Source organism: Syngnathus leptorhynchus, chromosome 4 (assembly GCF_054491065.1).
Source record: "Syngnathus leptorhynchus isolate UIUO chromosome 4, UIUO_Slep, whole genome shotgun sequence".
In the NCBI taxonomy this organism is placed as follows: Eukaryota; Metazoa; Chordata; class Actinopteri; order Syngnathiformes; family Syngnathidae; genus Syngnathus; species Syngnathus leptorhynchus.
In genome coordinates, this window is record NC_141198.1 from 12,448,984 (window position 1) to 12,465,071 (window position 16,088).

General features: G+C 41.4%; 2 protein-coding genes across 3 annotated transcripts; both read left to right on the forward strand.

The window, feature by feature from the left end:
• The first annotated feature begins 153 nt into the window (after positions 1–153).
• Positions 154–6,762, forward strand: tspan36 (tetraspanin 36). 2 transcript variants are annotated; one of them, XM_085909854.1, is made up of 8 exons: positions 154–268; positions 1,631–1,854; positions 4,122–4,313; positions 4,397–4,471; positions 4,789–4,884; positions 5,020–5,169; positions 5,241–5,324; positions 5,669–6,762. In XM_085909854.1, the coding sequence occupies exons 2-8, from the start codon at positions 1,795–1,797 to the stop codon at positions 5,747–5,749; spliced, it is 738 nt and encodes a 245-aa protein (XP_085765980.1). In that variant the 5' UTR covers positions 154–268; positions 1,631–1,794; the 3' UTR covers positions 5,750–6,762. The 2 variants fall into 2 exon arrangements, with proteins under 2 accessions (XP_085765980.1, XP_085765979.1); XM_085909853.1 differs by lacking the exon at positions 154–268 and adding an exon at positions 318–494.
• Positions 6,763–9,537: 2,775 nt separating this feature from the next.
• On the forward strand, positions 9,538–15,853 carry mapk4 (mitogen-activated protein kinase 4). The gene is made up of 8 exons (XM_085909856.1): positions 9,538–9,913; positions 9,971–10,146; positions 11,708–11,852; positions 13,007–13,089; positions 13,156–13,234; positions 13,313–13,532; positions 13,604–13,757; positions 13,981–15,853. The coding sequence occupies exons 1-8, from the start codon at positions 9,547–9,549 to the stop codon at positions 14,758–14,760; spliced, it is 2,004 nt and encodes a 667-aa protein (XP_085765982.1). The 5' UTR covers positions 9,538–9,546; the 3' UTR covers positions 14,761–15,853.
• The last annotated feature ends 235 nt before the right edge of the window (positions 15,854–16,088 follow it).

Below are 16,088 nucleotides of genomic sequence, written 5' to 3' on the forward strand. Positions count from 1 at the left end.
AGCCTTTCAGACAAAGTGCTGATGAGCGATTACGCGTGACGTCATCCAGACTTTTGCGCTCCTTATTACAAACGGCAGCCACAGTATTAAGACTCCTATATTTGGGCCAAGGCGGATTTTTTCTTTTATTTAGAGATGTCTGAGTGTAGGGGCTCTTCCGCAAAGTGAACCAAGGATTGTTTAAAAGACTTTATTATGGAGGAATTTGGCTGCTGCGCAGGGACTTGGCTTTTTTAATCATTATTTATTAGTATAATCACACTTGCAGGTATGTTCTATCGTAAATTAATGCTTTTAGCCGATTCAAATCTGCTCTCTTATAATTCATGATTTTGGTGAAATCTTCACCAGTCATGATTGTGGGGCAATTTGTTTTTATATTTTGTCCGTCGAGGGGGAGGAATATTACATCAACGTGTCATTTTTGATGGGCACTTGATTGCTTAATGAACATCCTGAGGCCCTTTCTTTTTTCACCTTCCTATTTGAGATAGGTAAGGCCGAAAATGTGTTATTACTAAACTTGGTTTTGAGACAGGAAGTTATTTTTTTTTTTGTCCTCATGTGTGTCCAGTCGGATTTTCATACCATAAAAATATTTGCTTTGCTGTTGGGGCTGAATTTTAGTCTCTGATTGGTAATTCTCCAAAATCCATGTCCTACATAGGAGGACACTGATTTTCAATGTCACAAAAAGTCGCTATGCAAATCAAATAAGTGTCAAATAAATTTCAACAGCCTGAGCCCTAAATTGAAATATAAATGAAATAAAATACACTTAGTTTTAGACAACTTTATTGGTAGCAAAATCCCATGGATTTTGATAGTCATTTAACCAAGACAGATGATATCCAATTCTCTTTAGCTGTAGTTTGAATTTGTGGTCTCAGTTGAAAAGACATTCCATGAAGGAAAATACATTCAAGGGAGACACAGTCCACACAGTCCATTCATCTTCCGAACCGCTTCTCACGAGGGTCGTCAGCATGCTGGATCCTGTTCTCAGCTGACTTTGGGTGGTAGGCGGGGGGAAAAAACCCTGAACTGGTCGCCAGCCAATTGCAGGGAACATATAGAAGAACAACCATTCACAGTCACACCTACGGGAAAATTTGGAGTGTTAAATCGGCCCATGCATGTCTTTGGAATGAGTGCGGAAACTGGAGTACCTGGAGAAACCCCATGCAGGCACAGGGAGAACATGCAAACTCCACACAGGAGGGCTGGAGCCACAATTGAATCCTGAACTGTGAGGTGGACATGTTGACCAGTGCATACCGTGCTGGCCAACACAGTCCATTCATAAAAAAATTATGGAAAATGTCTGGTCAGCTATTTTTACCATGGCCCTTCGTTTGGGCACGTTAGGGCCTCACTAACATATCTTTTTAAGAATGCTCATTTTGCCCAATGAGAAAATTATGTCATTAAATAAATAATAAAAATATCATTTGGTGCTCGTTAAATATTACAGCAATGTTCAACAAATATTTTTCCTCAATATGTGCAGCCCTAATTCACACTGAGTGGTAAACGAACCAACGTGGTTTGCAAGGGCGTCAGACGAGTGTACTTAAATGACTTAAATGTGAATAGAAGACAGATTCCAAATCATTATTGTCTGTCAAAGAACCAGGAAGCGTTGCAACAGACTTGCATCCTTCCGGACCATGTGACCGCATGAAGTCACAAGTGACGTCACACTGCCAGAAACCCTCGTGATCAAAGCGGACCGACGTCGAAACCTCCTGCCGGACTGCTTTCATTCAGTCTTCCAACAAACACCTTGACGGCATGGATTGCGGCATCATCACGTCCAAGACGGTCCTTCTCTTTCTCAGTCTGGTGTTCTGGGTAAGAGAAACTTTTTATTCAATCTTTTGTAATATCAAATGGCGTCTCCGCGATATTCGGAACCACAGCTGGCCCCCTTAAGGTACGTTAAACATGATTCTTATCGTTTGTCAGATATTACGGAAGTACATAAAAATCAAATTTCCTTTATTTGGTCATTGTTTTTTTTTTTGTAAAATGGTGTTGAAAAGTTTCTAAATATTACACCACCAATCAAATTTTGACGTCACATTTAGCTGACTTTGATGTTGACGTTTCGTCGGTCATCTGGTTACTTCAGATTATGTCATTCGTTGCCTTCGCTGGTTGTAATGCGCTATTTTGTATGATGTAAACACTTTAGTTTAGATTTGATCTGATAAATGCGTTCCGATTTCAACAGCTCTCACCGCCTGGTGACGCAGGAAAACAGCTGTAGCAAACAGCTCTGTTATACAATCTCTCTCTTCGTTTTCTTCCCTGTTTACTCACTCTGGATATATTTTAAATAAATCCCCCTAATTATTCAGTAACAACGAAAATAATTTGGAGGATTGGTATCAAACCCGAGGCCCGGGGGCCCATATCTGGCCCGCCGTGCAATTTTATGTGGCCCACAAAATCAAATCATGAGCGTCACCATCCAAAATTGTTGGTAGAATAGTTACAATCCAAGTCATAATAACATTGAATTATTGCAATTTTGTTTTTGTTAACAAGCCACTATGGTTGAGTAACAGAGGCTTTTCACAGCACATTATCATTCAAGTGGCTGCCATCTTGGGGCCATTAGGCTGTAAGCGCTGCGCTGAATACATACAAAACAACAGCTAATTCAGTAGATTTTGCAATGGATAAAGATTGGAGACAGCAGAAAAGTGCATCAAATTGTACGACAAACTTGGATTTGGATCACAAAAAGGAACAAGATATTTGGACAAATTACAGCTTACTGATGATACAGATATCTGTCAGAGTTGTCTACTTGGTTACGAGACAAAGTAAACAAAAACGACCACTAAGAAAAAAATTTTTGCATACACGTAGTACCCCACCCCATTGAAATATTTGAAGAAAATAGATTATTTGAACATGAAATAAAGATAACAAAAGGAAAGTATATACATAGTTTTTCGAATATACATGATATAGCAGTGCTTTTGTTTCCCCTTCCTTATAATTGGGATTGGATTTTGATTTTAATTGAAAATGTTTTAAAGAGTATCGCTTCAAGTTGCTCCTGACTCACTGGTTTACAGTCAGTTGTAAGCCAAGATTCGGATGGATTTGGCCACATTCTCAAAGTTGGACAACATGCCCCTGACTCACTGGTTTACACTCAGTTGCAAGCCACCTCCCTTGTCCGCGTCTCCCAAGTAAGACTCTGATGGATTTGGCCACATTCCATAGAGCACTGGAGTGTGGTTGCCTCTTTATTTTCTTACACACACACACACACACACACACACACACACACACACACACACACACACACACACACACACACACACACACACACACACAAAGCCTCTTTGCTGCCTCGTTTCATGGGCATAAGATCAGACTTTCTCGGGGAGATTACGGGGCGAGCCTGGGGGGTGGTGGGCGGGTGAGCAAGCCCACTGCTGTCCCGTGACTGTGGAGTGATTAACAGACATGAGTCATGCGGCCCAGTGGAAAGATAGGGGATCACCTGCTTCCAGAAGAATTGCATAAAAATTATGTTTGTCTTATGTTTTTTTTTTCTTCACTGATAAAGGCTGGTCAAAGGTGAAAAGGGAATTAAAGTGTGCTGATAATGAATAAATAGGTCACAGTGACGCATCTTTATAATGGATTAACAGAACACATTTGGTAGTTTGGAAAGTCAGTCACATGTTTGCAAATAAAACAAAAGGCGAGTCACGGTGACGACATGCGCTTAAAGGGCTTGTTTCTGGACAAACTCACATGAGGTCACAGGAGCTATCAAGAACAAACTTGTTTGTGCCGCTTGCACCAGCTGATTTGTTGTCATTGTATTGCAGATGAGTTAATGACCACACTTGACATGCTGTAGTTCAAGTTCGGTCAGATGGACTTTTTAGCTGTTTGTACAAACACAATCGACTTTCACTATCAGCGGGGGATGAGTACCTCCTTCTAATAGAATGCACTGAAAAATGGAGCCCCCCCCAAAAAAAAAATCGAATTCCAATAATCAACAGCAAAAGTATTCAGACATTAACTTGTGAAACCCCCAAAAAATAAACACATTTTGGAATCGTAAATGTGTTGCTGTTTTATAGGCTGCAGGTGCCGGCTTAGCCTACGTTGGCTCCCAGGTGTTGAGCAGCTATGGCACCTTTGAGAACTTCATCCAGAACAAGTACACTGTCATCCCGGCCGTGGTCATCATCGGCATCAGTGTGGTCATGTTCATCTTTGGCCTGCTGGGATGCTGCGCCACCATGCGAGAGTCCAAAGTGGGCCTGAGCTGTGTGAGTGGCCAACCTCCAAAAATACAACGATGCCACTTCACCGTAATTTGAATCTGAATTGCCATTTGTCTTGTTTCATGCAGTTCTTTCTGATCATCATGGTGATGTTTGCGGCAGAGGTTGCTGTGTTGGTGCTGAGCTTCATCTACCAAGGCAAAGTGAGTCTTCCAACAATATGTTTGCCAAAAATACACAATTGCCCTCACAAGATGAATAAAATATTCACCCAGCCAGCCACCATGAGTAGGAATTGTTCTATGATGCAAGCCTATTATCGCTGGCGTCGGGCCAAGCATCCAATTTAGCTATTACAATAATGAATGGAACACATTTGCTTGTCATCATAAATTTCACAATTGAATTACTACTTCACCACAGTGACATCCACTGGTGATCACCACCGCACTTGCCCTTACTGCAAAATTGCTACTCATTCCTTCATATGTTGAGTATTTTTCCTCACATGTGTGTGCAGGTAAACGGAGATTTAGAGAACTCCATGAACGGCGTCTTTGCAAAGTATGACGGCGAGGACCCAGAGACCAAAACTGTGGACTTGCTGCAGACTAAGGTTGGTAGTGGACACTTGGCACCTCCAACGTTCTTTCGATTTTCTGTCCCTCTTTCGTTTGACTCGTGTCTAATGTGTTTTAATGCAGTTGTGAGGTTCATCTTTTTTTTCCCCCAAATTCTATTCCTTGTGTAGTTGCAGTGCTGTGGCGTGAGGAACTACACCAGCTGGTTCAACACGACTTGGTACCAGAGCCACAACAACACAGTGCCCGAGTCCTGCTGCAAAAATGTCAGCACACCGTGCACTGGTAGATTGGACCAGTTAAACCTGCTCAACTTAGAGGTGAACTAAGATTGCTGGACAGCAAATGTAGATGAAGCAGGACTCACTGTCAGGGGCTTGTGCGCTTTCAGGGTTGTGAAGCCAAGCTGGAGCACCTGCTGCAGGACATGCTGAAGTATGCCATGCTGGTCATTCTGGGCTTCGCCATCATCAAGGTAAACAAAATGCGACACAGGCACAATTCACACTGGATGTCCAAGTGACATCCACTTTACTCTTGCCGCTATCTGTACTTATTAATTATGCAGACTATTTTGAAGATTTCATTTTCTTGGGGAAGTATCCCATCCGCTCTAACATCATATTTTTAGCCACATTTGGAAAAGGCCTGATTCTGATCTGACGATATCCAATTCCATGACTTTTCCGCATATCCCAATTGTTTCACTTAAGAACAAAAAATAGCAATTTTGTCAGACTCACTTTTTATTTTAGTTGTGAGTACAATAATATATTTACCTAATTTTTTAACAATTTTTTTAATTCTTTATTTCTGCAGTTCTTTGGGATGCTGAGCGTGTGCGTGATTGCCTGTAAAAGCAACAGCCGGAGGAGCGGCTACCAACCACTTTATGCCTGACCAAAAGAACTATGACTTCACCGCATTGTATCTGTTCATTATTGCTGTCCATCATAAACCAATGTCATAGATGAAAAGCGAAAATATCTCGCACGGCTGTCATTCTCGAGCATTTGGCTGAACTTTCCAACATTACTACAAGTATTTCATCTTTCTTTTGTACCACATTATTAAACTCACAGTTGTTGTTTTTTTAAATAGCTACACATGCGTTGAGGTTTTGGAATGCACTGCACTGCATTTAATGCTTTATGTCGGGTTGCAATATTTATAGCTGACTTGATTCAACTAATCACCAGTTTTATTTTAATGAGGATGCCAATTTTTTAGATGAGTTATCTATTAAATATAGTTGCTGCGCTACATGGTTATATTGTCTTTCTAAAATAATAAAGTGAGAAATTCGCAAAGGTAGTTGTATCACACTCTTCATATGGTATGGAAGAATGGCTGCTATATTTTTGCTCTTTTCTAACTGCCTCGTGAAATTTAATTATTTGGAAGATTGTGTGCAGGGCCGAATGAAATCTATTAGTACAATTAATTTAACACGTTGCATTATGTTGATTCAGCACAAAACTAAGTTAACTTAGTTCATGTTTGAATAGAAGTAATAGGATTCAATTTAAGTCATGGCTTTTTGTTATAAGGCTACATTTTTCTGCAATGACAAGATGATTCCTGCAAGTGGTGCTATTGCATCAGCAATGAAATTAGGAAAACTAGCTTTGAAGAATACAAACTAAATGAGAGGAATAATATGACAATGCAAGTCATGAAACACATCTTTTTGCTTTTGCTGATGTCCATTGAACAGGGAAAAATAACAAAATTACCACAACAGTGTCGGGCTGCATTTGAATTTGTCTAAGAGTGCTTGTGTTAGAGACTTGAAGGTAAATCCAGGTAAGGCTTCTGGATGGGAGGTAAACCCAACAGTTGAAATGGAGATGTACATGGGAGCGTCTAAAATATATGCAAAACAATAAATTGATTTTGATGTTTTATATCAATATTGTTGCATTTTTATACATCCACCTTATGACACCATTTGTCTTAGATATTGCAACATGACATCTTTGTTCTTTGGTTTGGCTTGATTTAAATGTCATTTACATTTTTGCCTGACTTAAACTGCCTGCAGACTGTTCACTTCTGACTTTCCCATCCTCTCCCCCATCCACCTCATGTCTATTTTTGTGCATTGTCTGGCAGCTTTTTTTTTTTTTTTTAATCCACCTGAGTCTCATCCACCTGAGGTGTGTTTTGCACGTCTCGCTCATATCATCCACCCATCTGCTCTCTTCTGCCTGTTTTTATTTCATGTCCTGAGCAATACGTAACAATGCGATTTTGTTAACAAAGTTTTTTCCTTTGCAATTGTACCATAACTTTATCCCAAAAAAATTTAAAAAATTATATTTGAGACGTTTGTGTAATTATCTTGTGTATATTCCATGAACCTTAGTAGGTTTTGATGGTCTTGGAGTGCAGAAAGGAAGAAGGTTTAAGTGAGGTCATCATGGATACTGCTGGTGCTGCTGGGACTCTGACTGAGCAGATGGAATTGTGGGAAAAGATGAAATGAGAGACATGCACTTCATCAACTGCAGTGTGTGCGTGCATCTTGATGTCGCCCCCCCCCCCTCTCTCTCTCTCTCTCTCTCTCTGCTCTCTCTCTCTCTCTCTGCTCTCCATTCTCCGCTGTCCTCTGGGCGTCCACACAGCGGGGCTCCGGAGCAGCCCGCCGCCTTATCTCATCATCTGCAGATCCCCACTCCGGTGCCGCCGACATGCTGTCAGTTGTCTGCCCTCCCTTTTTGCATGGTATCACCCCAGTGTAACAAAAAAAGGCATCGTGATATAGAGATGCGTTTACTTCATTCACTTTTTCCCCCTACGAGGACTCGCATCTGTCTAGCTTATTTCTTCACCGGATCTTTTGTCTGCAGACGGCAGGCGGGCTGATGATGTTCCGGTGAGTGTGAGGATGTTGTTCTTTTTTTTCTCCCTTTCTTCCTGCTGCATGAAAGCCAGTGGCACTCACAAAAAAAAAAAAAAAGATGCAGTCAAGCTTTAATGCTGACACTTGCAAATACAGCGGAAGGCAACACATTTCCCATATACAATAATTCTATTTACCGTGGTCATCATATAAAAATCTTAACTGCTCGGGCAATTTTGACGTCACACAAATGTCTGGAATAAGTTAATTGCTATTTCTAGTATTGCTCTTAAGGTCTGCAGACTCGGATCCACTAGTGGAGTCCATGAGTTCATAGCAAACATTGTAAACTGTTATGCTGCACGTGAATGGAATAAGATGCAAATCAAGAGAAAATGCTTTAAAATCCACATTAAAAACTTTGGACCCCACCAAATTCCTTTGATCAAATCAAATTCTCAATGTTGTGTTGTCATTTTAGAAATCTACTTTTATTTCTTTATTTTTAATGCTAAAAAGCAGTAAAACAAATATAGACCAGCACTATCTTGCTCAACATGTCATGTCACCAAACACAAGAGACTGAACTAACCTGTTTACAAAAATTCTGAATAAAGTATTTTTAATGATTCTTCTTTGAGAAGCAATTTTTTTTCAAAGCCTCTTTTTCCATGTAGAATTCACAGAAAGGACAAGATGTGTGAACTGCTTTCTTAAATTGCGATAAGTTGTGCATCCTGCTCTAATGTAGAATCAGATATATTTTACATTACATATACTTTTTTTCATTTTTCATAACATTTTCTTCTGAAATAAAAAAATACCCACTTTTAAGTCATTTTGTGGAACTAATTTGTATAATGTTGTTGCATAAGCTGCTGAGGTCTCTCTCTCTGTTTCTCTCTTTTGCTATCTGTCTCTCTTTCACTCACTCAGTCACTCACTCACTCACTCACACACACACACACACACACACACACACACACACACACACACACACACACACACACACACACACACACACACACACACACACACACACACACACACACACACACACACATGCTTCCACACTCACACAAAGCACCATATCCAGTCGTGATGCATTATTTATGAAGTTAGTCTGCACGTCCCATCCAGCAAGCACCACTATATGCAGTCTTTCTGTTTCTGTTTTTGTCTCTGTGTCTCTCTCTGTCTGTCTGTCTCTGTCTCTCTCTCTGTTTCTGTCTCTGTATCTCTCTCTGTCTCTTGCTCTGACTGTCTGTCTCTCTCTGTCTCTGTCTGTCTGTGTCTGTCTATCTGTCTGTCTGTCTCACATTTGATCTTTTCTGTAAATATTGTTCTTTTGTTGAACGAGTACTCTGACAATGCCAATCAAAACTAGGCACTCCTGTGTTTGAAAAGGCGTAATGCTTTTGGCTGCAGTCCTCTCATCCATATGATGAAGACTCTGCAGACTGTTGCCGTGTGACTTTCACCTGTCTTCCTTTCCCTCCTCCCTCTGCAGCCGCCGTGCCAGATGCGCTGGCTGACTGAAGCTCATAGTGGGGTGCTGAAATGCCTCCAGCTCAGAGTGTCAGCTACCGGAAGCTGAAGGGTGAGAGATGCTGAGAGACCACCACTGATTTTCTATGGCGCTTAAACATATGTGAATCAACCACCATGGAAGAAGAAGAAGACAATACTCTTGTAGCTGTTTCTATGGATACTTGAGCAGAGTTGATGAGTGTCCCGCAGATGTTGGCATAAGTCATAAGTAAGTCATTTTCAATCAAAAACTAACTGGCAAAAAGTCAAGCAAGTTCAACTCATATCTTTCCAACTTTCCAATCATGGCAAGTCATCAATCATGGCCAGACAAGACACCTCGCACTTCCTCCACGGCTTCGACATCAGTGCCCATTTTGTCGACATCAGGCTCCTCGGCGCCGGCGGTACAGGTCCGGTCCTGTCGGCCGTGGACCAGCACACCGGACGCCGTGTGGCCATCAAAAAGTTGGCCATGCGTGACGCCGTCTCAGTGAAGCACGCGCTAAGAGAGGTGAAGATTACCCGTCGGCTGCGTCATGAGAATGTGGTCCGGGTATACGAGGTCCTGGCGCCACACGGACAACCGCCTGCCAGAGACCCTGCCCAGCTCGGCGCCCTGTATGTCATCCAGGAGTGCATGGAAACAGATTTGGCTCGGGTGCTGGAGCAAGGAGCACTATCGACAGGTACAAGAACTTGAACGCTTCGTTGCAAAAACAACAAAATAATCTAAATCTCCACAGGTCACGCCACATTGCTGTTCTACCAGCTGCTGAGGGGCCTCAAGTTCATCCACTCGTCCAATGTGCTGCACAGAGACTTGAAGCCTGCTAACATCTTCATCAACACTGACCAACTGCTGCTCAAGATCGGAGACTTCGGCCTGGCCCGGATAGTTGACCCCCACTATTCTCATAAGGTAAGTTTGAATAAGCGCTCAATTGGTTTTTTTGTATTTGTGCTGAAAACATATTTTCAAAAAAAGATGACTCAATATCTGTTTGATGAAACAATACGCTTGATTGCACATGCTAACCTTGTAGCTGATGTTAGTGCTAACACAATGTCCTGGCGATCGAAGAACTCTAAAGTGGGTGACACAACAATACGTCATGGAAAATTCAAGTGTTATTTGTAAAAACACGGTCCACATTTTAAAAAATTAGCACTCCTGTTTATGTCCACCAATATTGAAGCCCTCTGATGTTGCCATGGTAACAATAACGACTCAATTCTACACATTCTTTTTTTTTAAGCTTTTATTCCAAGGACACATTTTTTTTCTCATTAATCTTTTGTAAATTGAACCGGATGAATCCACTCTTGCTCTTGTTTTAACACGGTCGCTTTACTGGAATTTCTCTCGTGAAGTGAATACTTTTGATTCACTTTGGAGGCCATTCAAGTCAAGTCAAGTTTATTTGTATAGCCCTAAATCACAAGCAGTCTCAAAGGGCTTCACATAGATTAAACTCTACACTGTTATGGCAAGTTGTAATAAATCCACATTATTAGTGCTAGAATGATGTTTAGTATAAATTCCGTCACTTGGAAGACAGGATGTTTCTCTCATTGTTTGTGTGATATGTGAGCCAGCCAGGCTGAAGATGGCTGAATGTACCTATTGTAATGCAATTGTGAAGATATTTCTGTTCCCTTATGCTGAGGTACTGTTAGTGCGCTATGAGACAGGAGATAAGGGATCCTCAGAATAAGAAGCATTGTGCTGAAATGACTCCGTGATAAGGGATAGTATTTCAAATGAAGCATCCGGCAAAAAAAAATCATTGTGGGCTTTTTTTATGTCCTGCACTAACTCGTGGATTTGCTAGTAGTCTGCAGTGGTACATAATAAAGTGTCCATAGTGTTCATACTTAACCTGTCCAGCGTCGGGTTTTAGTACTAATCCTACCCCATGATCTGTTTGATCTACTTCAGTGTCCACAGAAATAGTGTAACATTAGTCGAGCTTGGTGTGCGAGTGTGTTTGTGCAAGTTGAAAGGTGATCCGTTCAGATCACGGGGGCAGAGAATCGGCTGGGTGCCACACAAGGGGGTATGTTTGCATAACAGGAGCAGAGGACAAATCAGGGCAAAGGAGTGAGAAATGTTTCGGTAGGAAGTTCAGTGGAGGGTGAAGCGTCAATATGGACAAATGTTTACTCTTTCAAGAGATGTTTGTGTGCGTCTACAGCGTTAGCTCTGCCCCACAAATTATTCAAGAGCAAGGAAGAAAGGCGGAACAATGAGAGCGTTTGTTGATTTTCGTCATTGCTCGCTTTATTAGGTACACCTTATGCAGAGTTGTCTCATGCTGTCTTTTCTCATAAAGTTTCATTTGATTGACCTGGTCAGAGGAGTTATTGATATCATAAGGCATCTTTGTTGTTGAAACAAAAACAACCACTGCACTGAATTGTTGAAGAACAGTACCACTAGCTTACTGCATTGTAAGATCTCCATCATTGTTTTCTCACAGGGCTATCTGTCCGAGGGTCTGGTCACCAAGTGGTATTGTTCCCCACGTCTGCTGCTGTCCCCTAACAACTACACCAAGGCCATTGACATGTGGGCCGCAGGCTGCATCCTGGCTGAGATGCTCACTGGACGCATGCTCTTTGCAGGTATCATTGAAATTATGCAGTAAGTCACATGATTGGACAGTTTTAGAGTCCTCACACTGCGAGGCGGATGTGTCAACCACTTGTCCATCAGGCTGCATTTTTTACAACTTCATTCAGTTTTTGACTATTATTAGTTTGCTCTCGGTCGGCCTCTCATGCTCAGAAGATTGCAAGTGGATTTTCCAAAAGCTGTTTCCCTTAAAATGTATGATGAATGCCACTCCCATAATTCAAAATGACATTACACAAGGGGGGCGTCTGTTGAGCGATTGTCTGTTCTCAACAGAGTAGGGTCGATATTCTCTGTGCAGTCTCGGTGATTGTGTGAGCAGAATACCAACGATGCAGCGTAAGTCTGCATGTTGTTCCTCCTCTAGCAGCTTATTTGACCTCCACCGGCCTGCTCGACACCACGGGGGAGCACATACGGCAGGAAGTGCTTCAATGTTACAGTCACACACAGCTTTTATTTTCACCTAACACAGCAATCCGCAAAGCAGCTGAGGAATCGCTTTTTATTGCTTTGATTGTATTCATGTTTACCATTGGGAACCCAATCCATTTTCTTCCTCATACACTGACGGTGTTAACCTGTAAAGGTGGTGGCAAACATACAACTTGTGTGTAGGGGGGGAAACCCCAATACCCACAAATATTCATAAAATACAATTATATAAGTAACTGCAGTATTATTTAAAGAGTACTCGATGGCTTGTTTGGATGTAGCACTCTCTGCTGGTGTGGTGACGTCACTACAATAAACATGCTGGGGAAAGCCAGCTCTTGGACAATATAATCAGATGACATTATCGAGCACAATCTAATGGGATTGGATTTTTAAAAAAAGAAAAAAAAAAGAAAATTGGGATACAGCCAGAAACAAAACAATAATTTCAAGAAATACGTTGGATTTTTATTATTTTTTTGTATATAAAAATATTCACATATATTATTTATATGTATATATACATATACATACATATTATATATATATATATATATATATATATATATATATATATATATATATATATATATATATATATATATATATATATATATATATATATATATATATATATATATATATATATATATATATATATATATATATATATATATTTTATATGGATATGGGTGACTCTTCCATTCAGGAGCTCACGAGCTGGAACAGATGCAGGTGATTCTCGACACTGTGCCAGTAATGAGAGACGAGGACAGACAGGACCTGCTACAGGTGCTTGCTTTCATTCTTGAATACAAAAATAATCACAAAATGACGTTGTCCCGTTTGCCTGTCCAGGTGATGCCTTCGTGTATTAATCATGGCTGGAAAGTCAAGAAGCCATTTTCTGTGCTGTTGCCTGAAGTGAATGCAGAAGGTGAGTGGAGTGACCAATAAGTGAGTGAGATGCTTATGTAGGTTGAGACTTGCTATTTTGTCATGGTTTTCCTCTCAGCTGTGGACTTCCTAGAGCAAATCCTGACCTTCAACCCCATTGACCGTCTGACGGCCGAGGCGGCGCTCTCCCACCCCTTCCTGCGCCAGTACACTTGCCCAGAGGACGAGCCCACCTCGTCGCACCCCTTTCGCATTGAGGATGAATTGGAAGACAATCTCGTCATGGGACACAGTCTCAGCAACAGTCTGAGCCGGGCCTCCAGCATCCACTGGGACAGGTGACCCCTCCCGACCTATTAACCCTACAAAAATAAATCTAGAAATGAACTTTTTGTTGCTCCATTCTCAGCTTATCAACAGATGTGTGCTGGCCACAGTTAGGCGGGATCTGTGGATGCATGCCTTCCGGTCACATGACCTCAGATATTGAAAGCACGACAGAAGAAGAGGAAGTGCAGAGGGACCCCCGAGCCAGCTGCACCTCACTTCTAGAGGAGGCCCAGGTAAAATACGCCTCAACAATTCACATTTGCTGTGTTGAGTAGATTGATCCATAAAACATGATATTTTACAATTTGAAGTTCATGATAGTAGAGTGCTGTAAATTGAAATACACCAAAGAACGGTATGACAAATTTGGTACCAAAATTCATCTTCAAAATGGCAAAATTAAATAAATACTAGGCAAAACAACAAGTCATTTACTATATTTCCCATTCCTTCAAGGTGGACCCACGTAAATATTCGCACAGCAGCTCCGCCGAACGCTACCTGGAGCACTCCCACTCCTCTCTGGACCGGGTTTGTGGTTTCAGCGATCTGGATTGCGGCCGCTCGTGCGACTACAAGGTGGGCTCGCCGTCCTATCTGGACCGGATTGCGTGGCGGGATGGCAAACCTCTGCACTACTCGGAACCTCGCCTCATTCTGGATCTATCTCACTGGAAGCGCAACACAAGCACCCCGCCGGAGCCCCTTCATCCGCTCGGTAGAAGCGTGGAGGACGTGAGAGAGATAAAAGTGGAAGACCAGGTTGCAGGAACAGGAACTGGGACGGGGGATTTATTTCAAGAGATCTCCCGCTGGGTGGAGAGCACCCAGTCCCGTCTGGACTCACCCAGTCCGAGTTCATCTCTGGAGCGGGACTCCTGCTACCCCTCCTCCCCACCTCTCCCGCCGTCCCCCACAGAGATCCTGGACGTGGAGCCTCATCACGTCACCAATGAGGATAGCCCCTTTCCGCCTGTCACCCCTCTATCTCTTTGCTCCCTCCATCCCTCACCTCCCACCTCTCCTCCCCTTCTTCCTCCTGCAACTCTCTCCACTACCACCACCTCCAAATGCTCAGACGTCCAACCCGACGAATCACTTCCCGTCAAGCAGAAAGAACGCTTCTTCGACTTGGACGTGTTCATCGCCCGAGCGTTGAAGCTGTGCCGACAAACTAAGGAGAAAGTTGACGGGAAAGGGCGGCGGGAGGAGAACAAACAAGTGAGCATCAACTGAAGGTTTTTATCTTCTTTGAACTTTGTTTCCTAGTACTGCAGCGTTGCCCCTCGTGGTTCATCGTTTATTCCACGTGAACTTTTTTAGCTGTCGTGTGCTCTTTATAGATTTGTTGAATCATATCTTATGTGCATTTGCAGTGCAATGCTTCACCTTTTTAATCTTATGGAACTATTTTGCAACACACAGCACACAACACTGAAAAATTGCAGTTGTGCGCTCATTTCTTACACTTTCTTTTAAAAATGCTGCTGCAAAGTTTTAGTGAATTTTTTTTGCAACAAACTTTAACAGAACTCCTAATGGAAACAACACATTTGAATAACTCAAACCCTTCATAAAATTATTGGAAATGCTAATTTTATGCATCTCACGCTCATAAGAAAAGACATTCTAGCAAGGTTAATAATCGTGCTGACGTGTGCTTTATCTTTTTCTACAAGGGTGCAATAAAGATGATTATTATTTACTATAACTTCGGTCCACAAAACACATGCATTCAGTGTAAAAATTAATAAAGAGTAAACACAAGTTTTATTTACAGTAGACATACAGCACGTTTGAACTCACAAGCACAGTTGGTATTGTTGGATTTCTATTTTCTGTTAAATATTCAGTAAGGTGCTGCAAAATCAACTAATCTCACTGACTATTCCGGTCCAATGAGCACATTTTGTTTTTGTTCTGTATACTTTCCACAAAACCAGCAATAACGTCTCACGCACACAAATTGAACACACGGTTACTGAGCTCCTTTTCTATTAAATGAAGAAATGCAGCAATCGTACGTGCCTCTGTACAGCTCAATGCTTCCCAGCTTGCTGAATGTAAACACAGACCCCAAATTGCAATCTGCATGCCTTGAGAGTAATGCAAATATGTTCAACTTCACGTGTCCTTCCTGCAGGCTTTTTCTACTCCTTCATTTTGGTGAAGGTAATAGGTTTGAATGCTAAGTGCTGATTGTTTTTGCAACTTTTTGTTGGGAAAATAATAAAACGAATACAAAACAGTTGCTAAGTATTTCTTTTTAATTTCAACATTTAAAACTAAAATGTGCAAATATACATTTGAATAATTCTGCTGTGTTCGAGTGAAGGTGAAATTGTGTGCTCAGGGACCACTGTTGATTTTTTTAAAATTAAAATATATGTTGTGTATGTACTGCTATATATGAGATAATTACAATTATAAAATGATTATTATTTTATAAAATTTCATTTAATGTTAAATACACACATTTGTTTATCTTTGATTTTATTATTTACAATAAATATGTTAAAATTGGGGCCATACTTTGCCCAAGATTTTACGGTAGAATGACGTCA

Coding starts and splice junctions, on each gene's coding strand:
- tspan36 (XM_085909854.1), top strand. CDS start 1,795: ATGGATTGCGGCATCATCACGTCCAAGACGGTCCTTCTCTTTCTCAGT. Junction 4,885..5,019: donor TGGACTTGCTGCAGACTAAG/GTTGGTAGTGGA, acceptor TTCCTTGTGTAG/TTGCAGTGCTGTGGCGTGAG. Junction 5,170..5,240: donor TAAACCTGCTCAACTTAGAG/GTGAACTAAGAT, acceptor GTGCGCTTTCAG/GGTTGTGAAGCCAAGCTGGA.
- mapk4 (XM_085909856.1), top strand. CDS start 9,547: ATGGCCAGACAAGACACCTCGCACTTCCTCCACGGCTTCGACATCAGT. Junction 13,090..13,155: donor ACAGACAGGACCTGCTACAG/GTGCTTGCTTTC, acceptor TTGCCTGTCCAG/GTGATGCCTTCGTGTATTAA. Junction 13,235..13,312: donor GCCTGAAGTGAATGCAGAAG/GTGAGTGGAGTG, acceptor TTTTCCTCTCAG/CTGTGGACTTCCTAGAGCAA.